Genomic DNA, 25,753 nt, shown 5'->3' with positions numbered 1-25,753 from the left:
GAAGGGGACTCCACACCCTCCCTGGGCAGCCTGTTCCAGGGCTCTGCCACCCTCACTGTGAAGAAGTTTTTCCTCATATTTGAGTGGAATCTCTTATGTTCCAGCTTGTGCCCGTTGCCCCTCGTCCTATCACTGGCAACCGCTGAAAAAAGTCTGGCTCCCTCCTCCTTCAAACCACCCTTGAGGTACTTATAGGCATTGAGAAGGTCTCCCCTCAGCCTTCTCTTCTCCAGACTAAAGAGTCCCAGCTCTCTCAGCCTTTCCTCATCAGGGAGATGCTCCAATCCTTGAATCATCTCTGTTGCCCTACGCTGGACTCTCTCCAGCAGTTCCCTGTCCCTCTTGAACTGGGGAGCCCAGAACTGGACACAGTACTCCAGTTGTGGCCTCACCAGTGCAGAGTAGAGGGGGAGCATGACTTCCCTTGACCTGCTCGCTACACTCTGCCCTCTACAACCCAAGACACCATTGGCCTTCCTGGCCGCAAGAGCACACTGTTTACTCATTGTCATTTTACTGTCCACCAGGACCCCTAGATCTTTCTCTTCAGTAGTTGCCTCTAGCGGGTCCACCCCTAACCTATACTGGTACCTGACATTTTTCTTCCCCAGGTGCAGGACCCTACACTTTTCCCTGTTGAACCTCATGAGGTTCTTCCTTGCCAGCTCTCCAGCCTGTCCAAGTCTCGCTGGATGGCAGCACAGCCCTCCGGGGTGTCAGCCACTCCTCCCAGTTTGGTACCATCAGTGAACTTGCTGAGGATACACTCTGTCCCCTCGTCCAGGTCACTGATGAATATGTTGAACAGGACTGGACCAAGTATTGACCCCTGAGGGACACCGCTGGTTACAGGTCTCCAGCTTGAACCCGCTCCATTAATCATTACCCTTTGGGTCCTGTCACACAGCCAGCTGTCAATCCACCTCACTATCCCCTCATCCAGCCCACACTTCCTTAGTTTCCCAATGAGGATGTTATGGGAGACAGTGTCAAAAGCCTTGCTGAAGTCAAGGTAGATGACATCTGCTGCCCTCCCTTCATCCAACCAACCAGTTACAGCATCATAGAAAGCTATCAGATTGGTCAAACATGATTTACCCTTGGTAAACCCATGTTGTCCACTTCCAATAACCCCCCGCTCTTTTACTTGTTTGGAGATGACATCTAGAATCAGTCTCTCCATTACCTTTCCAGGGATGGAGGTGAAACTAACTGGTCTGTAGTTCCCAGGGTCCTCCTTCTTGCCCTTTTTGAAGACTGGAGTGATGTTGGCCTTCCTCCAGTCTTCAGACACCTCTCCTGTTCTCCATGATCTTTCAAAGATGATAGAGAGTGGCCCAGCGATAACATCTGCCAGCTCCCTCAGCACTCGCAGGTGCATCCCATCAGGGCCCATGGACTTATGAATGTCCAGTTTGGCCAAGTGGTCCCGAACCTGGTCCTCTTCTACGGGAGGAAAAACTTCCTCTCTCCATATCCTCCCCCTTGCCTCCATGGCCAGAGATTCATGAGGGGCAGCCTTAGCAGTGAAGACTGAAGAAAAGAAGGCATTCAGCAACTCTGCCTTCTCCGTGTCTTCCACTACTAGGGTGCCCATCTCATTCATCAGTGGGCCCACATTTTCCCTAATCTTCCTTTTACTGTATACATACTAAAAAAAAACCTTTTTGTTATTCTTAACTGTAGTGGCCAAGATCAGCTCAGCTTGAGCCTTGGCCCTTCTATTTTTCCCCCTGCATATCTTCACTGCTTCCTGGTATTTCTCCTTGCCTGCCAGGCCCCTTTTCCAAAGGTCATAAACCTTCTTTTTGTTCTTGAGCTCCACCCAAAGCTCTTTATTTAGCCAGGCTGGTCTTCTTCCCTTCCTGCTTGATTTTTGGGACTTGGGTATGGCTCTTTCCTGCGCTTTGAGGAGTGCCTCCTTGAAGTACGACCAGCCTTCCTGGGCAGCTTGGTCCTTCAGGACCATCTCCCAAGGGACACTCTCCCCCTTGCCTCCATGGCCAGAGATTCATGAGGGGCAGCCTTAGCAGTGAAGACTGAAGAAAAGAAGGCATTCAGCAACTCTGCCTTCTCCGTGTCTTCCACTACTAGGGTGCCCATCTCATTCATCAGTGGGCCCACATTTTCCCTAATCTTCCTTTTACTGTATACATACTAAAAAAAAACCTTTTTGTTATTCTTAACTGTAGTGGCCAAGATCAGCTCAGCTTGAGCCTTGGCCCTTCTATTTTTCCCCCTGCATATCTTCACTGCTTCCTGGTATTTCTCCTTGCCTGCCAGGCCCCTTTTCCAAAGGTCATAAACCTTCTTTTTGTTCTTGAGCTCCACCCAAAGCTCTTTATTTAGCCAGGCTGGTCTTCTTCCCTTCCTGCTTGATTTTTGGGACTTGGGTATGGCTCTTTCCTGCGCTTTGAGGAGTGCCTCCTTGAAGTACGACCAGCCTTCCTGGGCAGCTTGGTCCTTCAGGACCATCTCCCAAGGGACACTTTCAACCATGCTCCTGAAGAGGCCAAAGTCTGCCCTTCGGAAGTCCAAGGTGGCGGTTCTACTGCCCCCCCACCTTGCTTCAGCAAGAATTGAGAATTTTATCATTTCATGATCACTCTGTCCAAGGCGACCTCCAACATCTACATCCCCCACAAGACCTTCTGAGTTAACTATCAGCAGGTCCAGTAGGGCACCTTCTCTAGTCAGTTCCCTCGCCAGCTGTGTTAGGAAGTTGTCTTCCATGCACTCCAAGAATCTCCAGGACTGTTGCCTCTCTGCTGTGTTATATTTCCAGCAGATATCTGGGAAGTTGAAGTCCCCCATGAGTACAAGGGAGAGTGACCGTGAGGCCTCTGCCAGCTGCTTATAGAATATTTAATCAGCCTTTATATCCTGGTTTGGAGGTCTGTAACAAACTCCCACCACGACACCTGCCTTATTGGTCTTCCCCTTGATTCTTATCCATAGACCCTCAACACTGTCATCATGCATATTGCCAAGTTCTAGGCATACAATACAGTTCTTAACATAAAGGGCCACCCCACCACCTCTCTTTCCTTGCCTGTCCCTTCTGAAAAGTTGGTAGCCATCAATCACAGCACTCCAGTTGTGTGTGAGTAACAAACTCCCACCACGTTTCTGTGATGGCAACTAGATCATAGTTTTCTTGCTGTACGATGGCCTCCAGCTCCTCCTGTTTGTTGCCCATGCTGCGTGCATTCATGTAGATGCACTTCAGCTGGGCTAATTGTCCCACTATATTTCTGGGAGGGCAAGCATTAATTCCCACCTGCCCATGTGCAGACATTACTGCAGTTACCATCTTATTATTACTCCTCATGTCTTCACTGCCACATGTGTCTTTCTCTCCCACATCAACTGCTGCAACAGGCTGCAAGGCCTTACTTGCACCTTTACCAACTAGCACTGGCTCACTACTCCTGGGCACTTTAGTAGCCCTGGTTCCGACCCCATCCCCCTTCAAATCTAGTTTAAAGCTCTGCCAATGAGCCCTGCTAATTCTTGTCCCAGTATCCTCTTTCCCCTTTGGGTTAGGTGTTCCCCACCTGCTGCCAGCACCCCTGGTGACTTGTAGATCAGCCCATGATTAAAGAATCCAAAGTCCTGCCTTTTACACCAGTCTTTTAGCCATGACTTGATCTGTTGATTCTTCCTAATTATCCCTTCATCCATCCCTGTGACTGGTGGGATAGAAGAGAACACCACTCGCGCTCCTGAATCCTTGACCAGTCGTCCCAACTCTCTGAAGTCCCTTTTCATTGCCTTTAGGCTTCTGTTAGCTATCTCATCATTACCCACTTGAAATATCAGTAGTGGGTAATAATCTGAGGGCTGAACCAGGGAGTGAATTTTCCTCTGGATGTCCTTAATCCTGGCCCCAGGGAGGCAGGTGACTTCCTTGTGGGATGGGTCTGATCTACATATTGGGCCCTCTGTTCCACTCAGAAGGGAGTCACCTATTACCATCATTTTTCTTTTTTTCTTAGTTGTTGAGGTCCTGAGGCATGGGGGTGGGTGACTAGTCCTGGGTGGCTCACTGGGTAGATCATTTTTCATTATTTAGAAAATGAAACAAAACTCCTGTGTCATAAGAAAAATATATTACCTTCATATCTTGATTCTCGTCATATCATATCATATCATGATTTTTAGCCTAATGTTTAAAACATAAATTACTATAACTGAACTTCTGCCAAGTACCTGATTCTTTATTTCTTTTTTGTTTTGCCCAGGCAGATATATTAAGGTCCATCCTCAAATCTATCTTTCCATCCTGGCACCTTGAAAAATGTACTTCCATTTCTGAAAGTCATCTCTGATGACTGAAAAACAGCTCTATCTTAAAACTGAAGGGGTCCTGAAGCGTTACGTCAGTACGAATGCTACCATTTTCAGCAAAGATTCTTAGCTACCAGCTGGCATTTTCACAAGGGTCCTAATCTGCCTAAGTGAATTACAGGACTGCATGTTTTCTGAAAGCCAAGGATGCTCGTTCAGGAGAAATCCTTAATAGTATGACTCAAGTTAAAAAACAATTAGCTGGAAATGACTTCCAAAGAGAAAGGAATATTGTGACATTTGCTGTTTCAGAGGCAGGTTTTCACCCTTTTAGTATTCTGGTAGCTAGAAAATTGCTTTACAAATAAAACAAATTTTTAAACTGAGAATATGATGTTCCTGTATTAGAAGTACACACATTCTCAAATAAATTAAATATAAAATATTCAATACAGTACCTGTTTGCTGCCAAAACTTGATATGCTTCATCCCAACTGTGACTAGTTTGTCTACATGATGTGGATTACACTTCACTACAAATATTTTATCTTTATGGCCCCTGCAATAAAAATAAAAATTAAAAAACATGGTAAGGGATGACTTAACATTTCAAACTAATTTGTTTTAAATAGGCATTTCATCTTATTGGACTAACCAAACAAAGTCTTCAACAGCTAGAGTCTAAACACCATGACTGTCATACTCTTGGTGCAAATACAACAGTATAGATCTACAGTACTATGAGGATCGGCAGACAAATCACAGAAGCTATGTTTGTATTATCGCTACCATCATTACCCTATCTAAAAAAATTAGAACACCATATTTCTACCTGCAAGAGCTTAGCCTTGGAAGCTGACTCAAAGTTGGCAGAATGTATTTGAGCATACACTGTATAAGAATTAGACTACAGAAATGTGGTAAATGAAAATTGCCTCCCATTGAATTTCAGTTCAATTAAATTATAATGAAGCAGCAGGCAACAAAGGTCAATGCCATTAAGAAAAGGTATTAAGGGCAGCATAAATATTTAAATGGTAGGAACTCAATTAATAAAAATCTAAATTCTTTGTCAAGAAAAATGAAGTCTTTAGCCTACTGTGTTTCAAGTGGGAAAAATAAAATAACAAATTATAAAATTATAATTTAGGAAACAGCTCATTCAGAAGCATATACACCCTAAAATTTATTTCTCAGGTGATTAAAGTTATTCTGTTGGAGTATGTATTTATGGGAATTTGTAAGCTTAGGTTTCACCATTGCAAAAAATATTCTGAGATGCAAAGTAGTAATTATTTCTATTTCAGTGTTTTATAAAAAGCAAACATTACTAGCTTTTAAATATGAATTTTCAGGTTTTGTACTATGAGAATGTCCCTTTCAACTGACAGGTTTAGCAGATCTGAAAAATCACATGGTTCTGATAAACCTTTTGGTTTCAGTATTTTCTTCTGGTGAATCAGTCTAAAAGATGGAAACCAGTCCTTTACACCTTTGACGTCTGCAGTATGTCTTCCTGTAATTCCTCCTCCTCCAGTTCCCCTAATTTGCTATAATGATGCCCAGCCTTTCAGTTCAGGCCAGTTACACTGCTGCTTCTGGAAGCATCTATCACATAGGCTAAGTGTACTGCCATGAGTCCAAAATCAAACTAATTGCATCCCAGTGAGGTTGTCCCCTGTAAAATGACAAGAGTATGTCTGCCCGTGTGATAGGATGAACAGTGCTGACTCTACGGCCTATGTTTCCACCCCAATTTCCTGCAACAGTCAGACCAAAACACATTATACAAGCCGGTGTAGTCTTTGTGTCCTTATGTTCCAAAGAACTGGCACAGGACATTTGTTCTTACAGGGTGAAGAAAGTAAAGAACAGGATGTTCACTGATTTAGATTGTAAATAAATTTGACAATGCCCCTCTCTTAGGGATTGCAGTGTCCTAATACAAAACACTAGGATCAAACAGGACCAGCATTGCATCAGCACATCATAAAGCATGAGAAGCCAGTGAAAGAAGGTCAGATACATTTTGATTCTAACAGCATGCACTGACTCAATATGGATTTTAATGAAACTAGACCGAAAATCGTAAGGGCAAGATAGGGAAACAAGCTGTATAACTTATCTAGTGAGCAATTAAAACAAGAGCATATTCTGAACACTGTGAGAAGAAAACTGAGAAGTCATGCTGAAATAAATCATTCTAGAATTAAGCAAAAAAGATATTCCCACAAAAAACATATATAAAATAACTACAGAACAAACATAATGAATGTTTGTACATAGTGAACGTACACTTCATTTTTCAGGTTTAGTCCTTTAGATGAATTCTTCTTGTGGATCTACTTGATTGTAAGGAGATGTCCTTCTATTTTTCTTGTCTGCTAAGGCCAAATGAGGATCATGTCTAAAATATGGGTGTAAACTCCCCTGACTTGGCTTCTGTCTCTCTCTTTATGTGTTACCAGAATGCGGGACTTGCCTTTAGGCACTGCTAAAATATAAACAATAACTTAAATTGGAATTCTTTAGATGATAAACTATTTTTATGCTCTCTGTGAGGACCTGTGTATTTTCAAAATAATAGTTTAGCAATAGAAGTAGATACATTTGGTACATATAGTATTATACACTGAAAAGGACCCAAGTACTTAATCTTATATTTCTCCTGCGGGCAACAAGAGACCGGTAGCCGTACAGCCCATCATTATCTTGTTTTCAAAAGTTTAGAAGGTCTCTATGGGAATATATAAGGTATTTCTTTAATTGTGAGTCTGAAACACAATCTATCTGGAGACAGTAAAACTAGGATTGGACAGCAAATGATGTTACATTTTACAACACAGACATGACTGCTGGTAAGCAAGGCCTACATCATAAATTTTAAACAGGATTTAAAATCTTGCTGCCTAATAAACTGGATGTTTGAGACAAAATTATATAGCTAATATAGATATGGTACGCATGATCTTCTGGTCATAAGACCAATGCCAGATGTTACATGGTTGCAGATAGCATATGAAATGAACTCCTTGCTTTTCTGGAGATAGGTCTGTGCTTACATAAATTTTACACAATTCTAGTATCTTGACCTCAGAGGTATGTTTGATTTGCCTGAGGGTAAGACAGAAATCAGGTCCTCAAACAGTTTGATTCTTCTGTCATGTACAACTGGTACAGTATAAAGAAAATACTGCAATTCAATATTTTCTAGAAGAAAAAAAGCAAATGTAAACTGTCATCCAATCCTCTTCCCAACACTGGTCCCTTCAAGCAATTGTAAAAGCTTCTTCGCTACAGGGTGATTAGCTAAGCTTTCTGTTAGTAACTGCAAAGAGTAAATATCTCAGAAAAAGCCGAGTCAGAAAGAAGGCAAAATTAGTAGACTTGAAAAATCTATTTATATTCGAGGGAACACTTTTTTCTTTTGAGGAAAGTGATCTGCATATGTACACTGATGGAACCCAGCATATTATCTAATGCATAAAGGAAAATATGACAACTCTGGTGACTTCCGCCATGAATCAGGAAAAAAAATTGGGAGAAAATATTAACTTAACTTGAAAATCACTAAATGAGCTATAATATCAATATAGTTATCCTAACAGAAAAGCTAGGGAACTCTTGACAGAAATAGTTCACAGGATTTCCAAACACTTAGCTGTAGATCCCAAGGTTTTTAACGTGGATATATTGCTCTGAAACACCATTCTGCTTTCAGAGATGAGTTTAGGTTTTTTTTCCTATAAACAAATACACATGCATATTATTCAGAAAAATGTAATCACAGGGCATGGTTATACCAAGATGTCTTCTTACCTGGTTGTTGCTAGCTTTTCTCCTTTTTTCCAATCCCAAAACACAATGGCATGATTATCATCTAGCCCAACAGATGCCAAACATTTTCCATCAGCTGTACAGAAGCAATACTTATTATTAAAGGTGCTAAGGCTTTAGCTGAAAATATAACAGGCAATGAACGCAACAAACACATTGTGAACTGAATTTCAAATGATGTGTTAAAAATGAAACCAAAAAAGGAACTAATACTTTGAGAGAACCGGGTTCAGATTCACTGATGGCCTCCAGTTCCTAAAGTAGACTGCGTAGAAAATTAGGTAAATGAACTGGGAGAGCAAGGTAACCTGCCCAATCTCTTAAGATGACTGAAATGTATACTTCCTGAAGGTTTTATCCACAAGGAGGATTCATATTGCAATATTGAGCACCAAAACAAATACCTACTGACTATGACACATCAGCTTTCACAGAAATTTCACAGAGCACTCTCCTAATCTATGACCTAGCCTTCATCTTCTTAACTAAGGTGACTTTAGATATCATTTAGATTCCCTTATCCAAGACAGAACAGGTTGTGTTATACGTCACAACAAGATTTTTCTGCTTAACGTTTAACTGGATGATTGCAAGTCATTCTTTTGACTTCGTTACCTTCTATTACATTTGTATGTCAGACCTATTTTAGTTTTTTTGTATTTGTATACCTTATCAAACCACCGATCTTTCCCAAAGGCAGAAACAAAAGATTCTCTTGTGCAAATACAAGGAAGATAAGTATGATCAAACAAGACAATGAAAGTCAACTGCATAAAGTCCAAGTACTCCAAAATCACATTACATTTTATTTGAAATATTTCTGATCAGATGATGCTTCTTTTCTTTTGCTTGAAATGGTGACTAGAATGATTAGTGTATAATGAAATGGGTAGTTAAAAGTCAATAGGCAATGTAATGAAACTGTAAATATGATAGAAAATTATAAGGCTAAAGTTAACTGCTGGCTATCATCTCTTCTACTGTAGCAAAGACACAGCGCTACTGATAATGAGAGGATGAAAAGAAAGAACAGACTATCATACATAATTCAACAGTACCTAGGCATCCTTGTTACTTATATGAAATAACATTAAACAAGAACATTGTTAACAAACTTCGAGAGACAAACTACTGTCACGAAATTTTGAAAATTTCTAAAAACTAAACCAAATTGCTGAAGTATATGATAAGAGATTGAACTTTACAGGTTGTAGCAGGAGCTGATTAGCCGCTTTTTTTTTTTAACTGAAGGAAAGTTAAAGGTGGAAGAAGTAAGGAACTGGTGAGATGTCCACAAGAGAAAACATACACAACGATTTGACAACGTTACTTCTTGTAGAAATTAACAGATGTTAAGGGCTCTGTGCTTAAGCATATTTGACTTCAAGGACAGAAAAAGTGCCACTGGTATAAATTACTCCATTGGAACTACTTCATAGGACTGAATAGGTCCTCACAGCTAGACTGGGCTCACAGCATTGAGCAGCTGAGTTCTATGAGAAGCAAGTGAGGAGGCCAATTACAGAATCACAGTTGAATGAAATAGGCCTAGATGGAAGGAATGTTCCTACTTGGCAGGAAAGAATGAAGTTGAAAAAAAGGGACGGGAAACCAAAATGGAATTTATTAAATAATAAAAAAAAAGTAAGAACACAAACAAGGAGACACCAAAAGTTAATGAGAAGGAAAGGAAAAAGGGAAGGGAAGGGAAGGAGGAAGGGAAGGGAAGGGAAGGGAAGGGAAGGGAAGGGAAGGGAAGGGAAGGATTCTGTAATAATTTTAGTCAGATAATATGCTATGATGATAGCTGATACAAAAGGTAAGTATGCATTATATAATATGCATTATTTAAGAAAGAGGTTTATTTGTGTATTTGGATGATAATAATTATTTTAGAGGTAACTGAATTGTGTAAACAAAACACAGTTAACAAGATTTTGTTGGTAAGAATACAATTTAAACTTTAGTCACTTGAAAAAGGAGGTTTTATGTATTAATATGTGGTATATGCTCCAATTAATATCCAAAATTATAGATGATAAATTAGCCACCAGAGGGCACAACCAAACATTGCATGAATACAGTTATAATCTTTGACTCATAATATCATCAGAACAGTCCTACAGAAGTGACCCAGCACTGTACACTGTTTTCAGTGATGGCCAATAGCAGATGCTTTAGAAAGTGAGTAAGAGCAGAGAGTACTGGTAGTAGAGAGTCAGCTGCCAGATCAAGTACAGCCAAAAAAGGTATCTTTGAAGTTTTAGGTTTCTTTCTTTAGGCTTCAAGTACTGTGACCTCAACCTGATGGAGCGGGTCCAGAGATGGGGTCACAAAAATGATTAGAGAGATGGAACACCTCTGCTATGAGGACAGGCTGCAGAGAATTGAGGCTGTTCAGCCTGGAGAAGAAAGGGCTCCGGGGAGACATTACAGTGGCCTTTCAGTACTTAAAGGGGGCTTATAAGAAAGATGGGGACAAACTTTTCAGCAAGGCCTGTTGTAATAAGACAATGGGTAATGACTTTAAGCTAAAAGATGGAAGATTTAGACTAGATAGAAGGAAGACATTTTTTACAATAAGAGTGGTGAAACAGTGGAACAGGTTGCCCAGGGAGGTGGTAGGATTCCCCATCCCTCGAAACATTCAATGTCAGGTTGGACGGGGCTCTGAGCAATCTGATCTAGTTGAAGATGTCCCTGCTCATTGCAGGGGGGTTGGACTAGATCACCTTTAAAGGTCCCTTCCAACCCAACCCATTCTATGATTTAGAATTACCTATTACTAACACAATGGAAACTCCCTACAGGGCTGACCACAGTAGCACCCTGATACCGTAGCAAGGTGCATATTTGCACAACTATCTGTTTGTCTATGCCAAGAGCCTTAACTAAAGCCACTTAGGAATGCATATGTGCATACTCCGGATCAAGTCCTAAAGCAATGTTGTAATGATGCCAGTGGCTGCAACTTTTAAAAAGACCTTGAATATTTTTGTACAGATTTATGTCCGCAGAATATGTGGCCAGCTTATTCTTTAGGCTTTTACAGAAGTACATCGATACTAATGTACTACTATATCTACATTTTTGCTAAAAATGTAAACCATAAAGTATTCTCTCTCTATATAAACATTTGTTCAACTACGGAACATAATGAGAAGTTTTTAACATCTATGCACACTATGTCAATTAGATCCACCTTATCCATTTTCTCTTCTTCTGGTAACATATCTACTTTCAGAGCCACAGTGGATTAGCAATTACACGTTTGAATTCCAGCTCTTGGATGAACACCAAGGCTCCTCTTCTGAGAATGGAGTATGACTTAGTTTCACAGACTTATCTTTGCGGAAGTAAATCTTCTTTCATACAAGCCTGTCTCATAAATATGATCTATGTCCTAATGAATTCTTACCACATTTCTAGAGAGAAGAATATGAAATAAATGATGTTTAATTGAAAAAAAATCAGACTAAGAAAAGGATAGTGCAGCTAAAGTAATGTTGTTGGTTTTTTAACTAGAAAAAGGGAGAACGAATTTGTAAGCTCTTGATAAAGATGCAAAAGTATGTAAGTCACCACATTATGGATGATGTTTTTCAATGGTGAACACTGGAATTACCCTTTGAGAACTAAAATGACTTCGGTCATTCATCTCAGAGAGACAAGTAGGAGAAGTAGACAACTGCTTGTCATATGTCTGTAAACTGGCTGAAAAATTTGGGAGTTGTTAGCAAACTTGAAGAATTGTATTTAGCCTACAGATCACATTTCCACCTCATTTATACACTTCAAGTCACCATTCTGTCTGCTTCTAAATTATTATAGCACCATGTAGACAGCCAGAGTCATAGCTGTACATTTGGTATTATCTATTAGATATAACAATCAATTATTGATTGATTGACAAAAGGCCCATGACTAACTTTACTACACACACTATTTTTATCAAAACTTGCAGACTTATGTAAAATTTGTATTGGTTGCAGAATTGGCTAGCTATTAAAATTAGGATTTCATCATAGGGATTGCTTTTTAATTACTCATTTAGATAAATATGGATAGTGGCTTACCTGAAAAATCCAGTGCACACACTCCTCTTTGATGCTGGCCTTTGAGCAATGATAAACATTTCAGGGTCTGTGCGTCCCAAATGTGGATAGTAGCATCTCTTCCAACCTAAATCAGAGCATTAATCGGAATATCTGCTTATAGAAGTTCAAAGCACACCAATATCAGTAACTTCACTAACATATCTTCAAAACACTCCAGAGGTAACTACTTTTCCACTTGCCCTATTTATCTTTTTCAAGATCTATTTTGTCTTTCAGAGAAATATCAGTAGCTATTTTCTAAAACATCAGTATTCAGCATCATGTTAATGATACCATTTATCATGACATATGAATATATATGAACATACTGAATTATCATATTCAGTACTGGATATCATAAACTGTCCAACATACAATAACCTGTATCTGAGGAAGGCTTTTGAATGCTACTACAGTACAAAAACACTGAGACTGACGAAACCCCAAAACCTCTTAGGATGTAGATAAAATACAGCTCCTGCATTTGAATAGATGAAAGCAGATTATCAAAATGAATTTAAGACTTTTTTGAAGGCCACAGAATAAGATAGGCATGTTTTTTGTTATGCAGGAATGATTTAATAATCACCTCAAATAGTTTCCAATGCAGTACTCTCCAGCAGTTTGGAAGGGATATAGGAAGCAATGCACAGCTTACCCATATGTAGGAGGAAACACCCTACCGAAGGACAAAGAGAACCACATTTTTCCTAATATTATATTGTAAAGGGAATTTATTTCCATGCTTTGCTAAGATCATCAGTTCTAAATACCTACCTGTCCAGTAGCAACATAGTCTTTCACTGGGTGAATGCTTAGGCTGAGGATGTCATCATCATGACCAAGATACAGCCTTTGAGTGTGTTGTTGCCTATTATATACAACTGCTACAGCAGCAATATGATACACCACTTCTCCAGTTTGTGTGTAGAACAAGTTATTTCGACAGTCATAGCCTCTATAACTGAAGTAAAAACAACAAAAAAGTTATGTTCTTTTTCAAAACTCTTCTAGTACTTTGACTAACACGTGCAAATAGTTGGTGTATTAACTTGAAAAGAGTACATCTGTGGTATCAGCTTTAGCTCAAAAATATCACAGCGTACAGGGAGAGACTATTCCACCAAGAGCATTCAAGAATCTTCTCATGGTTTACATTGTAACTAACTCCTAAATTTGCACTGATCTAAAAATAAGAATTTATAGTTCACATAGAATTGTGTCCAGGTAAGTTTTACAGGGACTTGGGTTCAAGCAGAAATCTATCAGGCATTTTCACAAATCACAGCTATCACGATCAACTTAACAGAGTAACTTTGCTCCAGGAAACATAAGGTGTAGTCAACAGCTAGTTTCAAATGTAATTTTATAAAATGCAATGCTCATTTATTATACGGCTATAGTATTACAACCTTCTTTTGTTCCTCAACAAAAACGAGGAAGGAAATGAAAATCTATGGCTAATAATCCAAAAAATAACCACAGTAATAATAACAAACAAATTAATTACCAGTAAGCACTGAAAAATGCTTTGCTAAATGCTCTGAGGCGAATAGATTAACATTGCTAGAATGTTTTAACAATCAGACAAAAAAAGTATTATCTAATATTACTCTACCCATGTATAAACTGCAACTTTAAACTGTCCTCAGGTGCTCGCTCTCTTTTAAGGAAGGGCACAGAATAGTTTTTCTCTTTACTTTGCTGTTTCAGCTGAGGTAGGTCTTCTTTGTAAACCTGAAGAATAATTGTTAAAGTTAATTGCACGCTTCCAGTTTTCTAAATATTTGCATATAAGAAAGTGACTTTCTTTTAAGTGCTAAATTTAATGTTAATGTGATTTTCAGTAGTTACAACACAGAGTAAGTCATTATTGCTCCCTACTGAACTTCAGATAATAATGAAAAATGTTTTCCAGACAATGAAGTCCCGTAATGTGTGACAGGCCCAGAACATTAGTTTGGAGTAGCAGCAGAAGAATGTAGTTTTTCTAGAAGATTTCAGTTTCACTTAGTGAAAAGGAATTTAAATACTGACTGGAACTCTTTAAGTGTCTTTTAACTTCATATGAGCTTCAGTGTACATACTCAAAGCTGAACATAACTAATTCATTCTATCCAGGGAATTTGGTGGAATATACAGTAACCAACAGCAATTAAGTGATTTGCCAATGTGTCCAGAATCCTGAAGTAGAATTACAGCTCTGTAAATAGACTAAGGGCAGAAAATACTATACATTTAAATCTTTCAGAAATGCTGAGACCCTGTGGAGCTGCTAAATATGGGGCACCAAAAAAAATCCATTATAATGCTGAAATACAGCTTTATTGTTTGTTTTCTGTGCCTACCTTTCTTAGATTTTGCAAAAGGACAATGAAACTGCCATTCCCACATAAATTGACACGATTGCAAAGATGCAATATTTTTACAAGAAAGGTGTTCATATAACAAGCTGGGCTTTTGAAATGGTAGGCAAACAGAGCCTTAACATATTGTCTCTGTCACTCGTATGTATTTTACTTTATCCTGAGTGTTCTCATCCATTTACTCTTGCTCATCAGTAAATGCTGCATAATAAACAGAATGTACGACCATAATTTTATAAAGCATGTCAAAATCTAGAACCCTCTTTACTGCTTAATCCATAACATTAAAAAAAAACCAAAACAAACCCAAACTCAATTCTCAAAATAAGATTAATGTCTTTGTTTCCATGTGCTTTTGGTATATTACTTCCTTTAACAAAATGCAAAGTGCAGCTTATGCTTGGGGTTGTCTCACGCTTCCTGAATAAGGTTCTATTTTAAGTTGCCTCTAGCTTTTTCATGCATTAAGCTGCCTGAAATATTGCTGTTTAACTGCTTATAACTATTTTTTCACTTTTAGCTTTTAAATCCAGACATCCTTTTTGATGCATAGACAGCATGGAGGAGGATGCTGTCTGATTCAAATACAGAGAAAAAAATCAGGAGGAGAAAAGGAGGAGGAGGATGGGACAAGCACTCCAGTGACAATTAGAGTAAAAGACAGGGGAGGGAGAAAATTTGACAAAAATTTTGTTTCATTTAGCAAACATGATTGATCTCTGTAAAGAACAGGTAAAATAAGCTGTTGTCAGAAGGACCCATGTAATTTATTGCATATTCTAGAAAGTGAGGTGAAAAGACAAAGGCTGGTCCTGGTCCTTGGCTAAAGCATAAAACATTAGAGGTGATCCTTCCACATTCTAGAAAACAGCTCTATGTCGGCCATTAAATCACTCAAACCAGCTTGAATCAAGCTTATTGCATATTTTCATGCTTTGTATACAAGATCCCAGTTCTGGTCTGAGAAAGTTTTGACCTTTCACCATTGCAACTGATAAGGTACCAGGACAAGGTGACAAGTAATATTCTATGCACGGTGAAAACAGCTCCTGAAACTCAGGAAGTGAAAGTCAGAAGACAGCTAGCAGAATTTGATATTAATGTCTCCTTTCCTTCAAAACAAGGATAATAGCACCCCTCCACATCAGAGACTGTTATAAAGATCAGTGTTTCCAAAGCACTTAGTATCATGAATGGAATGGAAAGAACCACAAGGAAAAGAATTTGACGGTTGGACAAGATGATCTTTAAGGTCCCTTCCAACCTAGAAGATTCTGTGATTCTGTGAATTCTGTATTCAGAGACAAGTTTGAGCAATGTACAATAAAGGCAGCCACAGAACAGCCTGATTAATGAAAAAGGATCGAGTAGTTTCTTGTTAGGTAAGAACTAAATACCCCATACACTAAACGAAGTAGAAGTCCTGCAAAAATATAATGTAATCATAATCCATGCACCTAAAAAGGGCAAAACTATGTTTTATTATGGTATTTTCTAAACTTTGTGTAACTTTGTGACTTCAATAATGTTTTCTACTATGGCAGTGTGAGTCTAAATTGTTATAACACAGGTTGGATCAAACCTCACATCAGGGGGCAGTAAGGTAAAACTGCTTTGCAAAAGAAGAGGAGCTGAGATCTGAGCATGATAACAAGGTCAGACAAGACAGTGCCCTCTCAGAGGGGGGGTGCAGTCCCACAGTGCCCAAGTGACATGAGCACAGCAGATTTGGTGACTGTAACTAAGTTCATGCAAGAGTCCTGATCACCAGGCAAGCCCATAGTGACAAAGCATAAATAAACACTGAAAAAAGAAGTTCAAGAGTGGAATGGTATACATACTATCAGTGTTGAAAAAAATCAATGCAGTAAAGAATGCTTATTTGATTTGTCGTCTTCTTGCACAGAAGCAATCGATCCTAATTTATCTCAGAACATAGTTCTACTGAAAATAGGAAAAAAAATTAAGTGTATTAAGTACCATTTTTACTTGGTTCCCATAAACTAGGGCAATTTTAAATCTTGAACATTGTTGTTCTTGGTAATAAAAAAGAATCTGGTCACAGATAAATGTATTATACAAGCTTTGCACTCATTAAGAGTATTCTGCTGTGAATATAAAGAAGTGATACCAAAATTCCATGAGCTGTATTCTACAAATTGGGATTCTAAATTGATAAGACTGAAGTCTTCTCTAACACCTCTAATGGGAATGGGAATAACAATAAGCTCTCATGTTTAAATTTGTGCTTTTTAAGATAGATTTTTTATTCTAACATACATACACCAATGCTTTTTTTCCAAACTTTTAAATTCTCATCTCCAGCTAAAGTAAACTCTGCTTTTATGTATATAGGTTGTGTAATCAGCTGAATACTGTCAAAATAATCTTCCTAGAGCACTCTGATGAATTAGCTACAAACTTCTTTTGCTTATCTTTACTGAATAGTCATGACAAATAGCATCATAGAATCATAGAATTGTCCAGATTGGAAGGGACCTTTAAGATCAGCTAGTCCAACCGTCAACCTAACTCTGATAAAAAAACAACACATCACTAAACCATGTCTCTAAGCACTGTGTCAACTCATCTTTTGAATACCTCCAGGGATGGTGCCTCAACCACTTCCCTGAGCTGCCCATTCCAAGGCTTATTAACCCTTTCGGTGTAAAAATTTTTTCCTAATATCCAATCTGAACCTCCCCTGGCGCAACTTGAGGCCATTTCCTCTTATCCTAAATTGGCAGGTAATTGGCACAGTGTGTTAGTTTTTACTCACCTGACGATCATAGTTGATTTGAGCTTCCTGCTCGATGTCAGAATCTAACTCTGGCACATCAGATAAATCTGAATCCGATTCTTCACTGTAGGAATCAACGCCACCCTCTGCACAGAAGAAAAATTAATCAACATATAACATATCTAATCACAAGAAGATAGTAAGTGATGTTTTTATATAGCTTAGACTACATGCGAAGCAGTATTCGGCAACTGGAGCTCAAGCAGTTTGTAAAAATCATGTGGGGTGATTAAATGTGTTAGGTTTTGTTTCTGTTTCTCCTGTTTGACTGTCCGGGGCAGGAGGGTGCCAGAGAGAAGGAGAATAACTGAGTAGCTACCAGTATACTTCCATTGCCTTAGAGAATACTGTTTTCTTAACACGCTTTGGAGTGAAAACATACAGAAAAACTTTCAGTGTGATCTCTGTGTTTAAAAAGATTTGCTGATTTGTATCTTACCAAATTGTACGGGCAGGGAGCAAGTTTTTGCCCTTTTGCTGAAGGGAATCCAATTTTCAACAGCTGCTACTATTTAGTTCATATGGCTTTTGTAGAATATTGCAAATATCATGGATATAGCAAGAAAAAAACTCTAAAGTAGTTATCACACATATATGTGAATTTCCATTGAGAAGAAAATTAAACAATTCAATATGTGTAGTCAGACTTTTGAATGCAGGTTAGATGGCTAATTTTGAAAATTTAGTTTGACCAAGTAATCTCCTTCTAAATATCTTTTTTCACACACTTTGAAAAATACTACTTGTGTATTCCTAAACGTAGAACACAGCATAAGAATTTTTAATGTACATGGCCTGAAACAAATGGCTGTCTATGAAAAGTAAAATATCCCATGTGCTGAGTATATGTAATTCCAGGGAATTATAATAAAAATATTTTCTGTTAATTCAATAAAAGCTTTTTCCAACAGTGCTGCATTCTCTGTTGATTTTATTTAATAAATAATTAAGAAGAGATCATTTTTACCTTGTGGAGATGTTTCAAGGATGCCATTTGTTATCCCTTCTGGAATAAATCGCCACTGAAAAACAGAGTGATCAGCACCTCCTGTACTTAAAACCCACTGAAAATCATGGGACCAACGGACATTGGTTACATGTGCTGAGTGGCCAATGTATTTTCTAAATTTACCTCCTAAAAAACAAAAATAGAACTGTTAGTACATAAGCAGAAAAAAATTAACATTGTAACTAATTAAGTTAGACTTTTAATGGAATGACAGTCTAAACACTCTCATGAAATCTGAAAACAAAAAAAATACTTAAATGCTTCTTGATATTCTGATACTAATAGTAATTATAAAATAAAAATGACAGCATAAAATAATATGAATGATACTTTCACTTCCATTTTCATAAAAGCACTTAAATCTTGGAAGGAAGTACCAGATACACATAAGATTTGATTTTTACCTTTATGGCCATTACTGCTGTTGTGAATTATACACATGTATTCTCTATAGTACTACACACATAAATTGAAATTCATTATCAGAAAACGTACTGATATGATATCAAATTAAACACTGAAGATCATGGACAGCCAAAATCTTTTCTTTATTTTTATTGGCTTTATGAACGGTGCATGTAGTACTTCCTCAGTGCAAATGCCGAGGAAACAATCTGTGTTAAAAGCCTATATGAAGCAAATAGCTCACACAGAGCTACACTGACACATGCTAAGAGACAGTGAAACCCTAGTGAAGTTTCTGAAATTGTTACTGGCATAAATTTAGATGAATTACTGTATTACAACTGGTGTTGATACAATTTTGTTGTGATATAAAGTCTTACTGAATTAGTTTTTGAAAATGCAATAACAGAATAAGCACATTATAAACTATACATTCTCAACAGTTCTAAAAACAAATATATAAAGATTAGAAGGAAATAGCTAAATACATACAGGGTTACAGTCTCATCTTTATGTCCATTAATACTAACATGAATTGTGCACACACTAATTTGAATTACACACAAAAATCAAAATCCAAAAATTAGAAAATTAAAATTAGAAAATATACTGATACGCCATTAAGGTAACATTGCATTCTTCAGACATACAAAGTACTGCCTCACCTTTCTTTAGGCATGGAAATCTGAATAATTTAACCAGTCCAAAATCATCTCCAGTTACTAGCACTGAGCTGCTGTAATTTCCATCCACAGAGTTGACATCAGTAATGTTTGCATATTTTGGCCAAATTCCATTCACTTCAGATCCTATCACAGAGGTCCATGAGGCCCAGTGAATTCCTTTGATCTCTTCTTTGCTAGTTAGATGCTTACCAGCTGAAAACGTGCAAGTGAATAATCTGTTTAATCATTTGGTTCTCAAGAAACTCCTTTTATTTACATTACATTTATCTGTGTAATCTTTTTGAGATTAATCTTTTCACCTGAATAAAGAACCACAATTTTACTTCAAATTATAATCTCACATTTGTGGTATTTGACAACACCACGCATCTTACAAGTTCTAATGCAGCTGTACATAAACTTGCTACAAACATATAGAAGTGGAAAAATGTTAGATATTTATGTAAATTCCAGTCAAGAAACTCCGCTTGCAGATGTACTATTTGTATCATATTTTTGTTATTTTCTTCAAATCAACACTGAAGTTTACTTGTAACACGAGCCACTTGTAGACTTACACGGCATCTTGTAGAACAGTCTCTCTCCTGCACCATCATTCGTTTGCAAGAATTTACTATCCACAGACCAGTCAATATGAGTAATAAAACTAGTAGATTTGTTGCATTCTCCTATTTTTTTGTATCGCTGAGCAACCGCATAGATATCCACTGGGCCATCGTTAGAACCCACAGCAAGGTAAGAGCCATCTGGCGAAAATTTCATTTCATGGATTACTTCTTTTCGGTCTTTAATATGAACTATAAACTATACATTCTCAACAGTTCTAAAAACAAATATATAAAGATTAGAAGGAAATAGCTAAATACATACAGGGTTACAGTCTCATCTTTATGTCCATTAATACTAACATGAATTGTGCACACACTAATTTGAATTACACACAAAAATCAAAATCCAAAAATTAGAAAATTAAAATTAGAAAATATACTGATACGCCATTAAGGTAACATTGCATTCTTCAGACATACAAAGTACTGCCTCACCTTTCTTTAGGCATGGAAATCTGAATAATTTAACCAGTCCAAAATCATCTCCAGTTACTAGCACTGAGCTGCTGTAATTTCCATCCACAGAGTTGACATCAGTAATGTTTGCATATTTTGGCCAAATTCCATTCACTTCAGATCCTATCACAGAGGTCCATGAGGCCCAGTGAATTCCTTTGATCTCTTCTTTGCTAGTTAGATGCTTACCAGCTGAAAACGTGCAAGTGAATAATCTGTTTAATCATTTGGTTCTCAAGAAACTCCTTTTATTTACATTACATTTATCTGTGTAATCTTTTTGAGATTAATCTTTTCACCTGAATAAAGAACCACAATTTTACTTCAAATTATAATCTCACATTTGTGGTATTTGACAACACCACGCATCTTACAAGTTCTAATGCAGCTGTACATAAACTTGCTACAAACATATAGAAGTGGAAAAATGTTAGATATTTATGTAAATTCCAGTCAAGAAACTCCGCTTGCAGATGTACTATTTGTATCATATTTTTGTTATTTTCTTCAAATCAACACTGAAGTTTACTTGTAACACGAGCCACTTGTAGACTTACACGGCATCTTGTAGAACAGTCTCTCTCCTGCACCATCATTCGTTTGCAAGAATTTACTATCCACAGACCAGTCAATATGAGTAATAAAACTAGTAGATTTGTTGCATTCTCCTATTTTTTTGTATCGCTGAGCAACCGCATAGATATCCACTGGGCCATCGTTAGAACCCACAGCAAGGTAAGAGCCATCTGGCGAAAATTTCATTTCATGGATTACTTCTTTTCGGTCTTTAATATGAACTACCTCTGTCATATCTCTGCAAGAATCAATAGTGAAAATGTGAACTGTAAACTTGTGAACATGCAATCCACAGATACTTAAGACAAATATGAAGATTCTGTGTAATTCGTACAACCAAAAAAAGGATTTCACTAAAAAATCCTTTTTTTTTTGAGAAGTTCCTATTGATTTCATTTGTTATAAGCATACTTTCAAAGCAAAATGTAGATACTACTTTACGTATCAACAATACTTTTCATTCTATTTACCTAATTTTAACTGTAAAACAGTTTTTAAATACTGCAAAATCTAGCTATCTAGTCTGAACTGGAACAGATTTAATTAATTTATTTTTTTTTTCCCCACAGAAAATGAATTCTATCTAAAGAGCAATTACCTTGTCCCTCACAGGACCATGTTGAAATGGTCTTCAGGAAAGATCCATTTATCCACATGGACTCTTTTGGGGAGACAGGCAGACAGTTTAGACTAAAGGCTAACAATTAGACTGGTAAAGTTAGATTTGATTAATCCCACATGCCAGCTACAGTGCTGGGGGTTCCAGAACCACCATCGCCATCATCCACCAGTGGAATAACAGAAATGACAATATCTTGCATATGCCTTTAAAAAAATTAAAAAATCAAGACAGCCATACAGTCTAGTTTTCAAAAAAATATCGAATTCTTCCCTACCCAAATTACATTTGATACAAACCCCTTTCCTATCCAATCAAGGAACCAAAACCTGCAGTACTAGTGAATGCAGATGATGAAAGAATTAAAACTAAATTAAAAAACAAATCTTCCCAAATTGACTGAACAGTGAGGCAAGTCCAGTGCCACTAATTTTGTATTACAAACCATACCAGATTATATGTTTGGGCTGTAAGGAAATTTTGTGAGGAAGAGTCTTCTGCAAATGTCATGCTTCCATTACTCTCCATTTTAAGCATTTTAATTATTTTTCCTGATTTCTGCTTTAATTAATTACTGCTAGTAACATCAAATTTACTAAAAGGCTCAAATTTATTTAAAACACATTAATTTTTGTTAATATATTCTAAAAATACTGATACATAGAACTGTAAAAGCAGAGTCCTGAAAGAATAATTAACTGAAGACAGAGATTCGTGTGAGAGGCTGATGTGAATGGAAAGGTTAATATTACAGACAATCAGGATCTTAAACAAACGGAGTAATTTTGTTAGAAATTTCTCTTAAAATGGTGAAACTCTAAAATGTCAGTAAGAGTGGAAATTTTGTTGGGGTTTGTTTGTTTGTATCTATTCATAGCCATTTTTTCCTTCAAAAATAGTTTGGGAAAAAAAATAAAATTCTTAGCTCTGCCTTATTACTGAAAACTGTTAGAATAACTATTCCACAGTGTTAAATATGGCTACCGAGAAGAGCAGCTAATTCTCTGGATTATTTCATAGCTCCAGATCTTTCATGGCCAAGAAAAGGAACAATGATTCACGTTGCTGAGTACACGATACAAAAAAATGGCAACAAAACACATTGCCATCATCCAGTTTCTCTGGATCAGGGGCTGCAGATCTGTTACCCTGTCAGAAGGTCTGTCACAGAAAAGGGACAGATGGAGAAGCAATTGCATTTGGGGCCTTACACAAGGGTGTTGCCACTCTTTCAGGAATAATGCTGGATTTACCATTATCAGTCTCTGCCAGCTAAATCATGAATAACATTAGGTATCAGACAAATTAGCAAAGACAAGATTAACATGAGACGAAGAAGATTAATTTCTTTAGAAAAATGCTAGTCTTTGAAGCAGATTTTAAATCAATGTAAACAGATCGCTTAAGTTTTGTGAAAGTCATTAAAGCAATACTTTACAAGGGTTTTACTTTACAAGGGTTTTCACAGATCTTCCATTAATTACAGATTTTTCCCTCCTATCAGCTAGTAGTTAAAAGTATTTTAAATATATGCTTACCAAATATATGGAGTAGTGTCAAGGTAGTGGTAAACTCTTCCAAGTATCAATTGAAATAGCTGATGTGTTTTGAAATCACACTATTTTATTTGGATATTTCACTCTATGGTCATTTTTATGTTTTACCTGCTTTTGTGCGTCTTCCACAATAGTATTCACACAGAAAGCGCCTACTGCATATGATACATTCATACAAAAAAAGGCTTGTCATCTAATATGAAAAGTAGAATTTGCATATATCTTGCAAATGCTTAACAATGTCATTCAATATCACTGACGATTTTGCATAGTATCCATTCTTGTACATGGCAGAAAAAGAACCAGGGAGATCCCTCTCAAAACTATCTCTGTTATTATCTCTGTTATGTACATTTCTTTCCACAAAATATCTGTATAATTTCAGAATAAATAAAGAAAAAAAAGTTGAAAATGTTAAATTTTATCAACATTATTACTAAGACCTAATATTTTGAATTAAATAAAGTATAATTGTCAAACTACCACCTTTTAAAACACTAAGTGATATTATGGAAGCATATGCTCAATTTTTACTCTGTTTCTGATAAAATGCCCAGTGATTTTTTTCTTTTTATGGGAATAAAAGACTTTATAATATGGTCTTGAGTTACTCAGGGGAAAAAAAGTTAATAACCTGAGAAACTAATGTAAGATTTTCTCACCGTACTCGAAGAACAATGAAGGAGCCGTCCTTCATTCCCAGTGCTAACTGTGATCCATCAGGAGTGAAAGACACACTCCGCACTGCTTCTTCCATATTGCAACGAGCTATCAAGGCATGGTCAGCAAGACTCCATAATCTGCATCAGAGGAAATTGAAACAGCAGTAGATTTTTCTTAACTGAACAATATTTCTATATCATCAAGATTAAAACCAAAAAGTCTAGCTCAGTTGGTAAAAGCTCATTTGCATGCACACCTTATATTGATATTATATATTAATATATGTATAATATATGTATTCAGTTCCTTTCCACCCATGGAATTAAGATAATTTCACTGAGTTATAGCTTATAGACTTACAGAAATTTAGTTTTGAAAACTCAAAACTGCTTATCAATCTAGAAAAGAAAGGGTGTGTACAATGACTGCCTGAATCATTACATGGACACAAAACTTTCCAGCAGTGGCACTGGATGTCTTGGCAAATAATACCAAATGAAGCTTTCAGACATCTTCAAGGGAAGTTCCAGGTTCAAATTTTTTTCAAAATAAAGGAGTCTTTACTCTTCCCAGTTCTAGCAGGGATGGCACCTCAGACCTGAACACATATCTATGATAGCAGAAGAAAAAACAGGGTCAAGCTAAATTACATAATCATTTGGTGTTATCTCTGGACTTTGCTTATCTGATGTAATAGAATTCCCCTAGATGAATACGAATAATAAAAATGCAGTTTCTGCAGACAGAAAATGCAGATCAGAAAATTCCAGTGAAATTTTCACTGAAAGTGAAAGCAATACTTGGAGAGCATAAACATTCCAACCGTGGGGAAAATTTTGTCATAACCCTGAATGAACTAGTAGACAAAATTGCATGCTGATTTGCTCATTTACATCTTTTAAAATATAAACAATCAACTAATAAATTATGCCAAAAGATAGAGAAAAGCAAATAACGTACCTAAATTTTTAGGAAGGTGTAAGGTTCAATTGGTCTGGGAGGAGTTTGCAATGATTCCAAGGAATCATTGGCATCTGAGATTATGGAGTTTCCCAGATCACTACAGGTTGGTTATTCAGACCTTAGTAGTTTGTAAGATTTAGAAAAAAATTTAAAGAAAAGAAGAATTAAAAGTATGGAAGAAAATGCAAAAAAGACCTCTTGGGGTACAAAAATTAAGTCAGCAATACGTAGCTATCTTTGAGGCCAGCATTGTAAACTGAATGCATTTGTAAAAGATTTATAAATTATTCATTAAAATATTTGAATAATAGCATATGTAATTATTGGCTAAACTCAAGAAAATGACAATGTGTACAAGAACTGTAATGTGATATTGTATGAAGTTTTTATAGCAAGCTTTACAGAAAGAAACAATTCGGCTGGATGGAAGATACTGCTGAGATTTCTAAGTAAAAGATTTGGAATAGTAACACGTGCTATTTTCACTAAGGACACTGGCACAAAATATGAGAATGCTAATGAGACTTGCTATGGACAGTAAGCCAGGAGGCACAGTGAACCCAGAGATATATTTATCATATTGGAAGAAACACAGGTTTCTTGATGATGAAACAAATAGACATGGAATGAAATTTAACCAAAGCCCACATTTTCAGAGCCTCGCGCCTAGCACTATGCTGCAAACTTGAAACATCAGTGGAACTAGCAAAAAGAGTAAGACCTTTCAATTATAGAATGACTATGATCCATAAGTGAGCCGCAAACAGGAAAAAGGAAATTTGATTCTAACTTATACCCTGGGTGCTATTCCAGAAGGTACAC

At 37.1% G+C, this 25,753-nt stretch overlaps 1 protein-coding gene across 1 annotated transcript in view; it reads right to left on the bottom strand.

The window, feature by feature from the left end:
* EML6 (echinoderm microtubule associated protein like 6) overlaps nucleotides 1–25,753 on the bottom strand; it is a 132,965-nt gene that overhangs the window by 46,817 nt on the left and 60,395 nt on the right. The window contains exons 8-17 of the mRNA XM_014962408.1: nucleotides 23,968–24,105; nucleotides 21,112–21,368; nucleotides 20,534–20,746; nucleotides 18,358–18,525; nucleotides 17,370–17,476; nucleotides 13,843–13,961; nucleotides 13,002–13,188; nucleotides 12,204–12,309; nucleotides 8,110–8,203; nucleotides 4,749–4,849 (exon numbers count right to left, since the gene is read on the bottom strand). Of these exons, the coding sequence (XP_014817894.1) occupies nucleotides 4,749–4,849; nucleotides 8,110–8,203; nucleotides 12,204–12,309; nucleotides 13,002–13,188; nucleotides 13,843–13,961; nucleotides 17,370–17,476; nucleotides 18,358–18,525; nucleotides 20,534–20,746; nucleotides 21,112–21,368; nucleotides 23,968–24,105 (1,490 nt within the window). The remainder of the gene's footprint in view (nucleotides 1–4,748; nucleotides 4,850–8,109; nucleotides 8,204–12,203; nucleotides 12,310–13,001; nucleotides 13,189–13,842; nucleotides 13,962–17,369; nucleotides 17,477–18,357; nucleotides 18,526–20,533; nucleotides 20,747–21,111; nucleotides 21,369–23,967; nucleotides 24,106–25,753) is intronic.

This window comes from Calidris pugnax, unplaced genomic scaffold (genome assembly GCF_001431845.1).
Source record: "Calidris pugnax isolate Ruff unplaced genomic scaffold, ASM143184v1 scaffold147, whole genome shotgun sequence".
Classification (NCBI taxonomy): domain Eukaryota; kingdom Metazoa; phylum Chordata; class Aves; order Charadriiformes; family Scolopacidae; genus Calidris; species Calidris pugnax.
The sequence above is the reverse complement of the archived record's forward strand: the minus strand, read 5'-3'. Positions and strand labels throughout refer to the sequence as shown.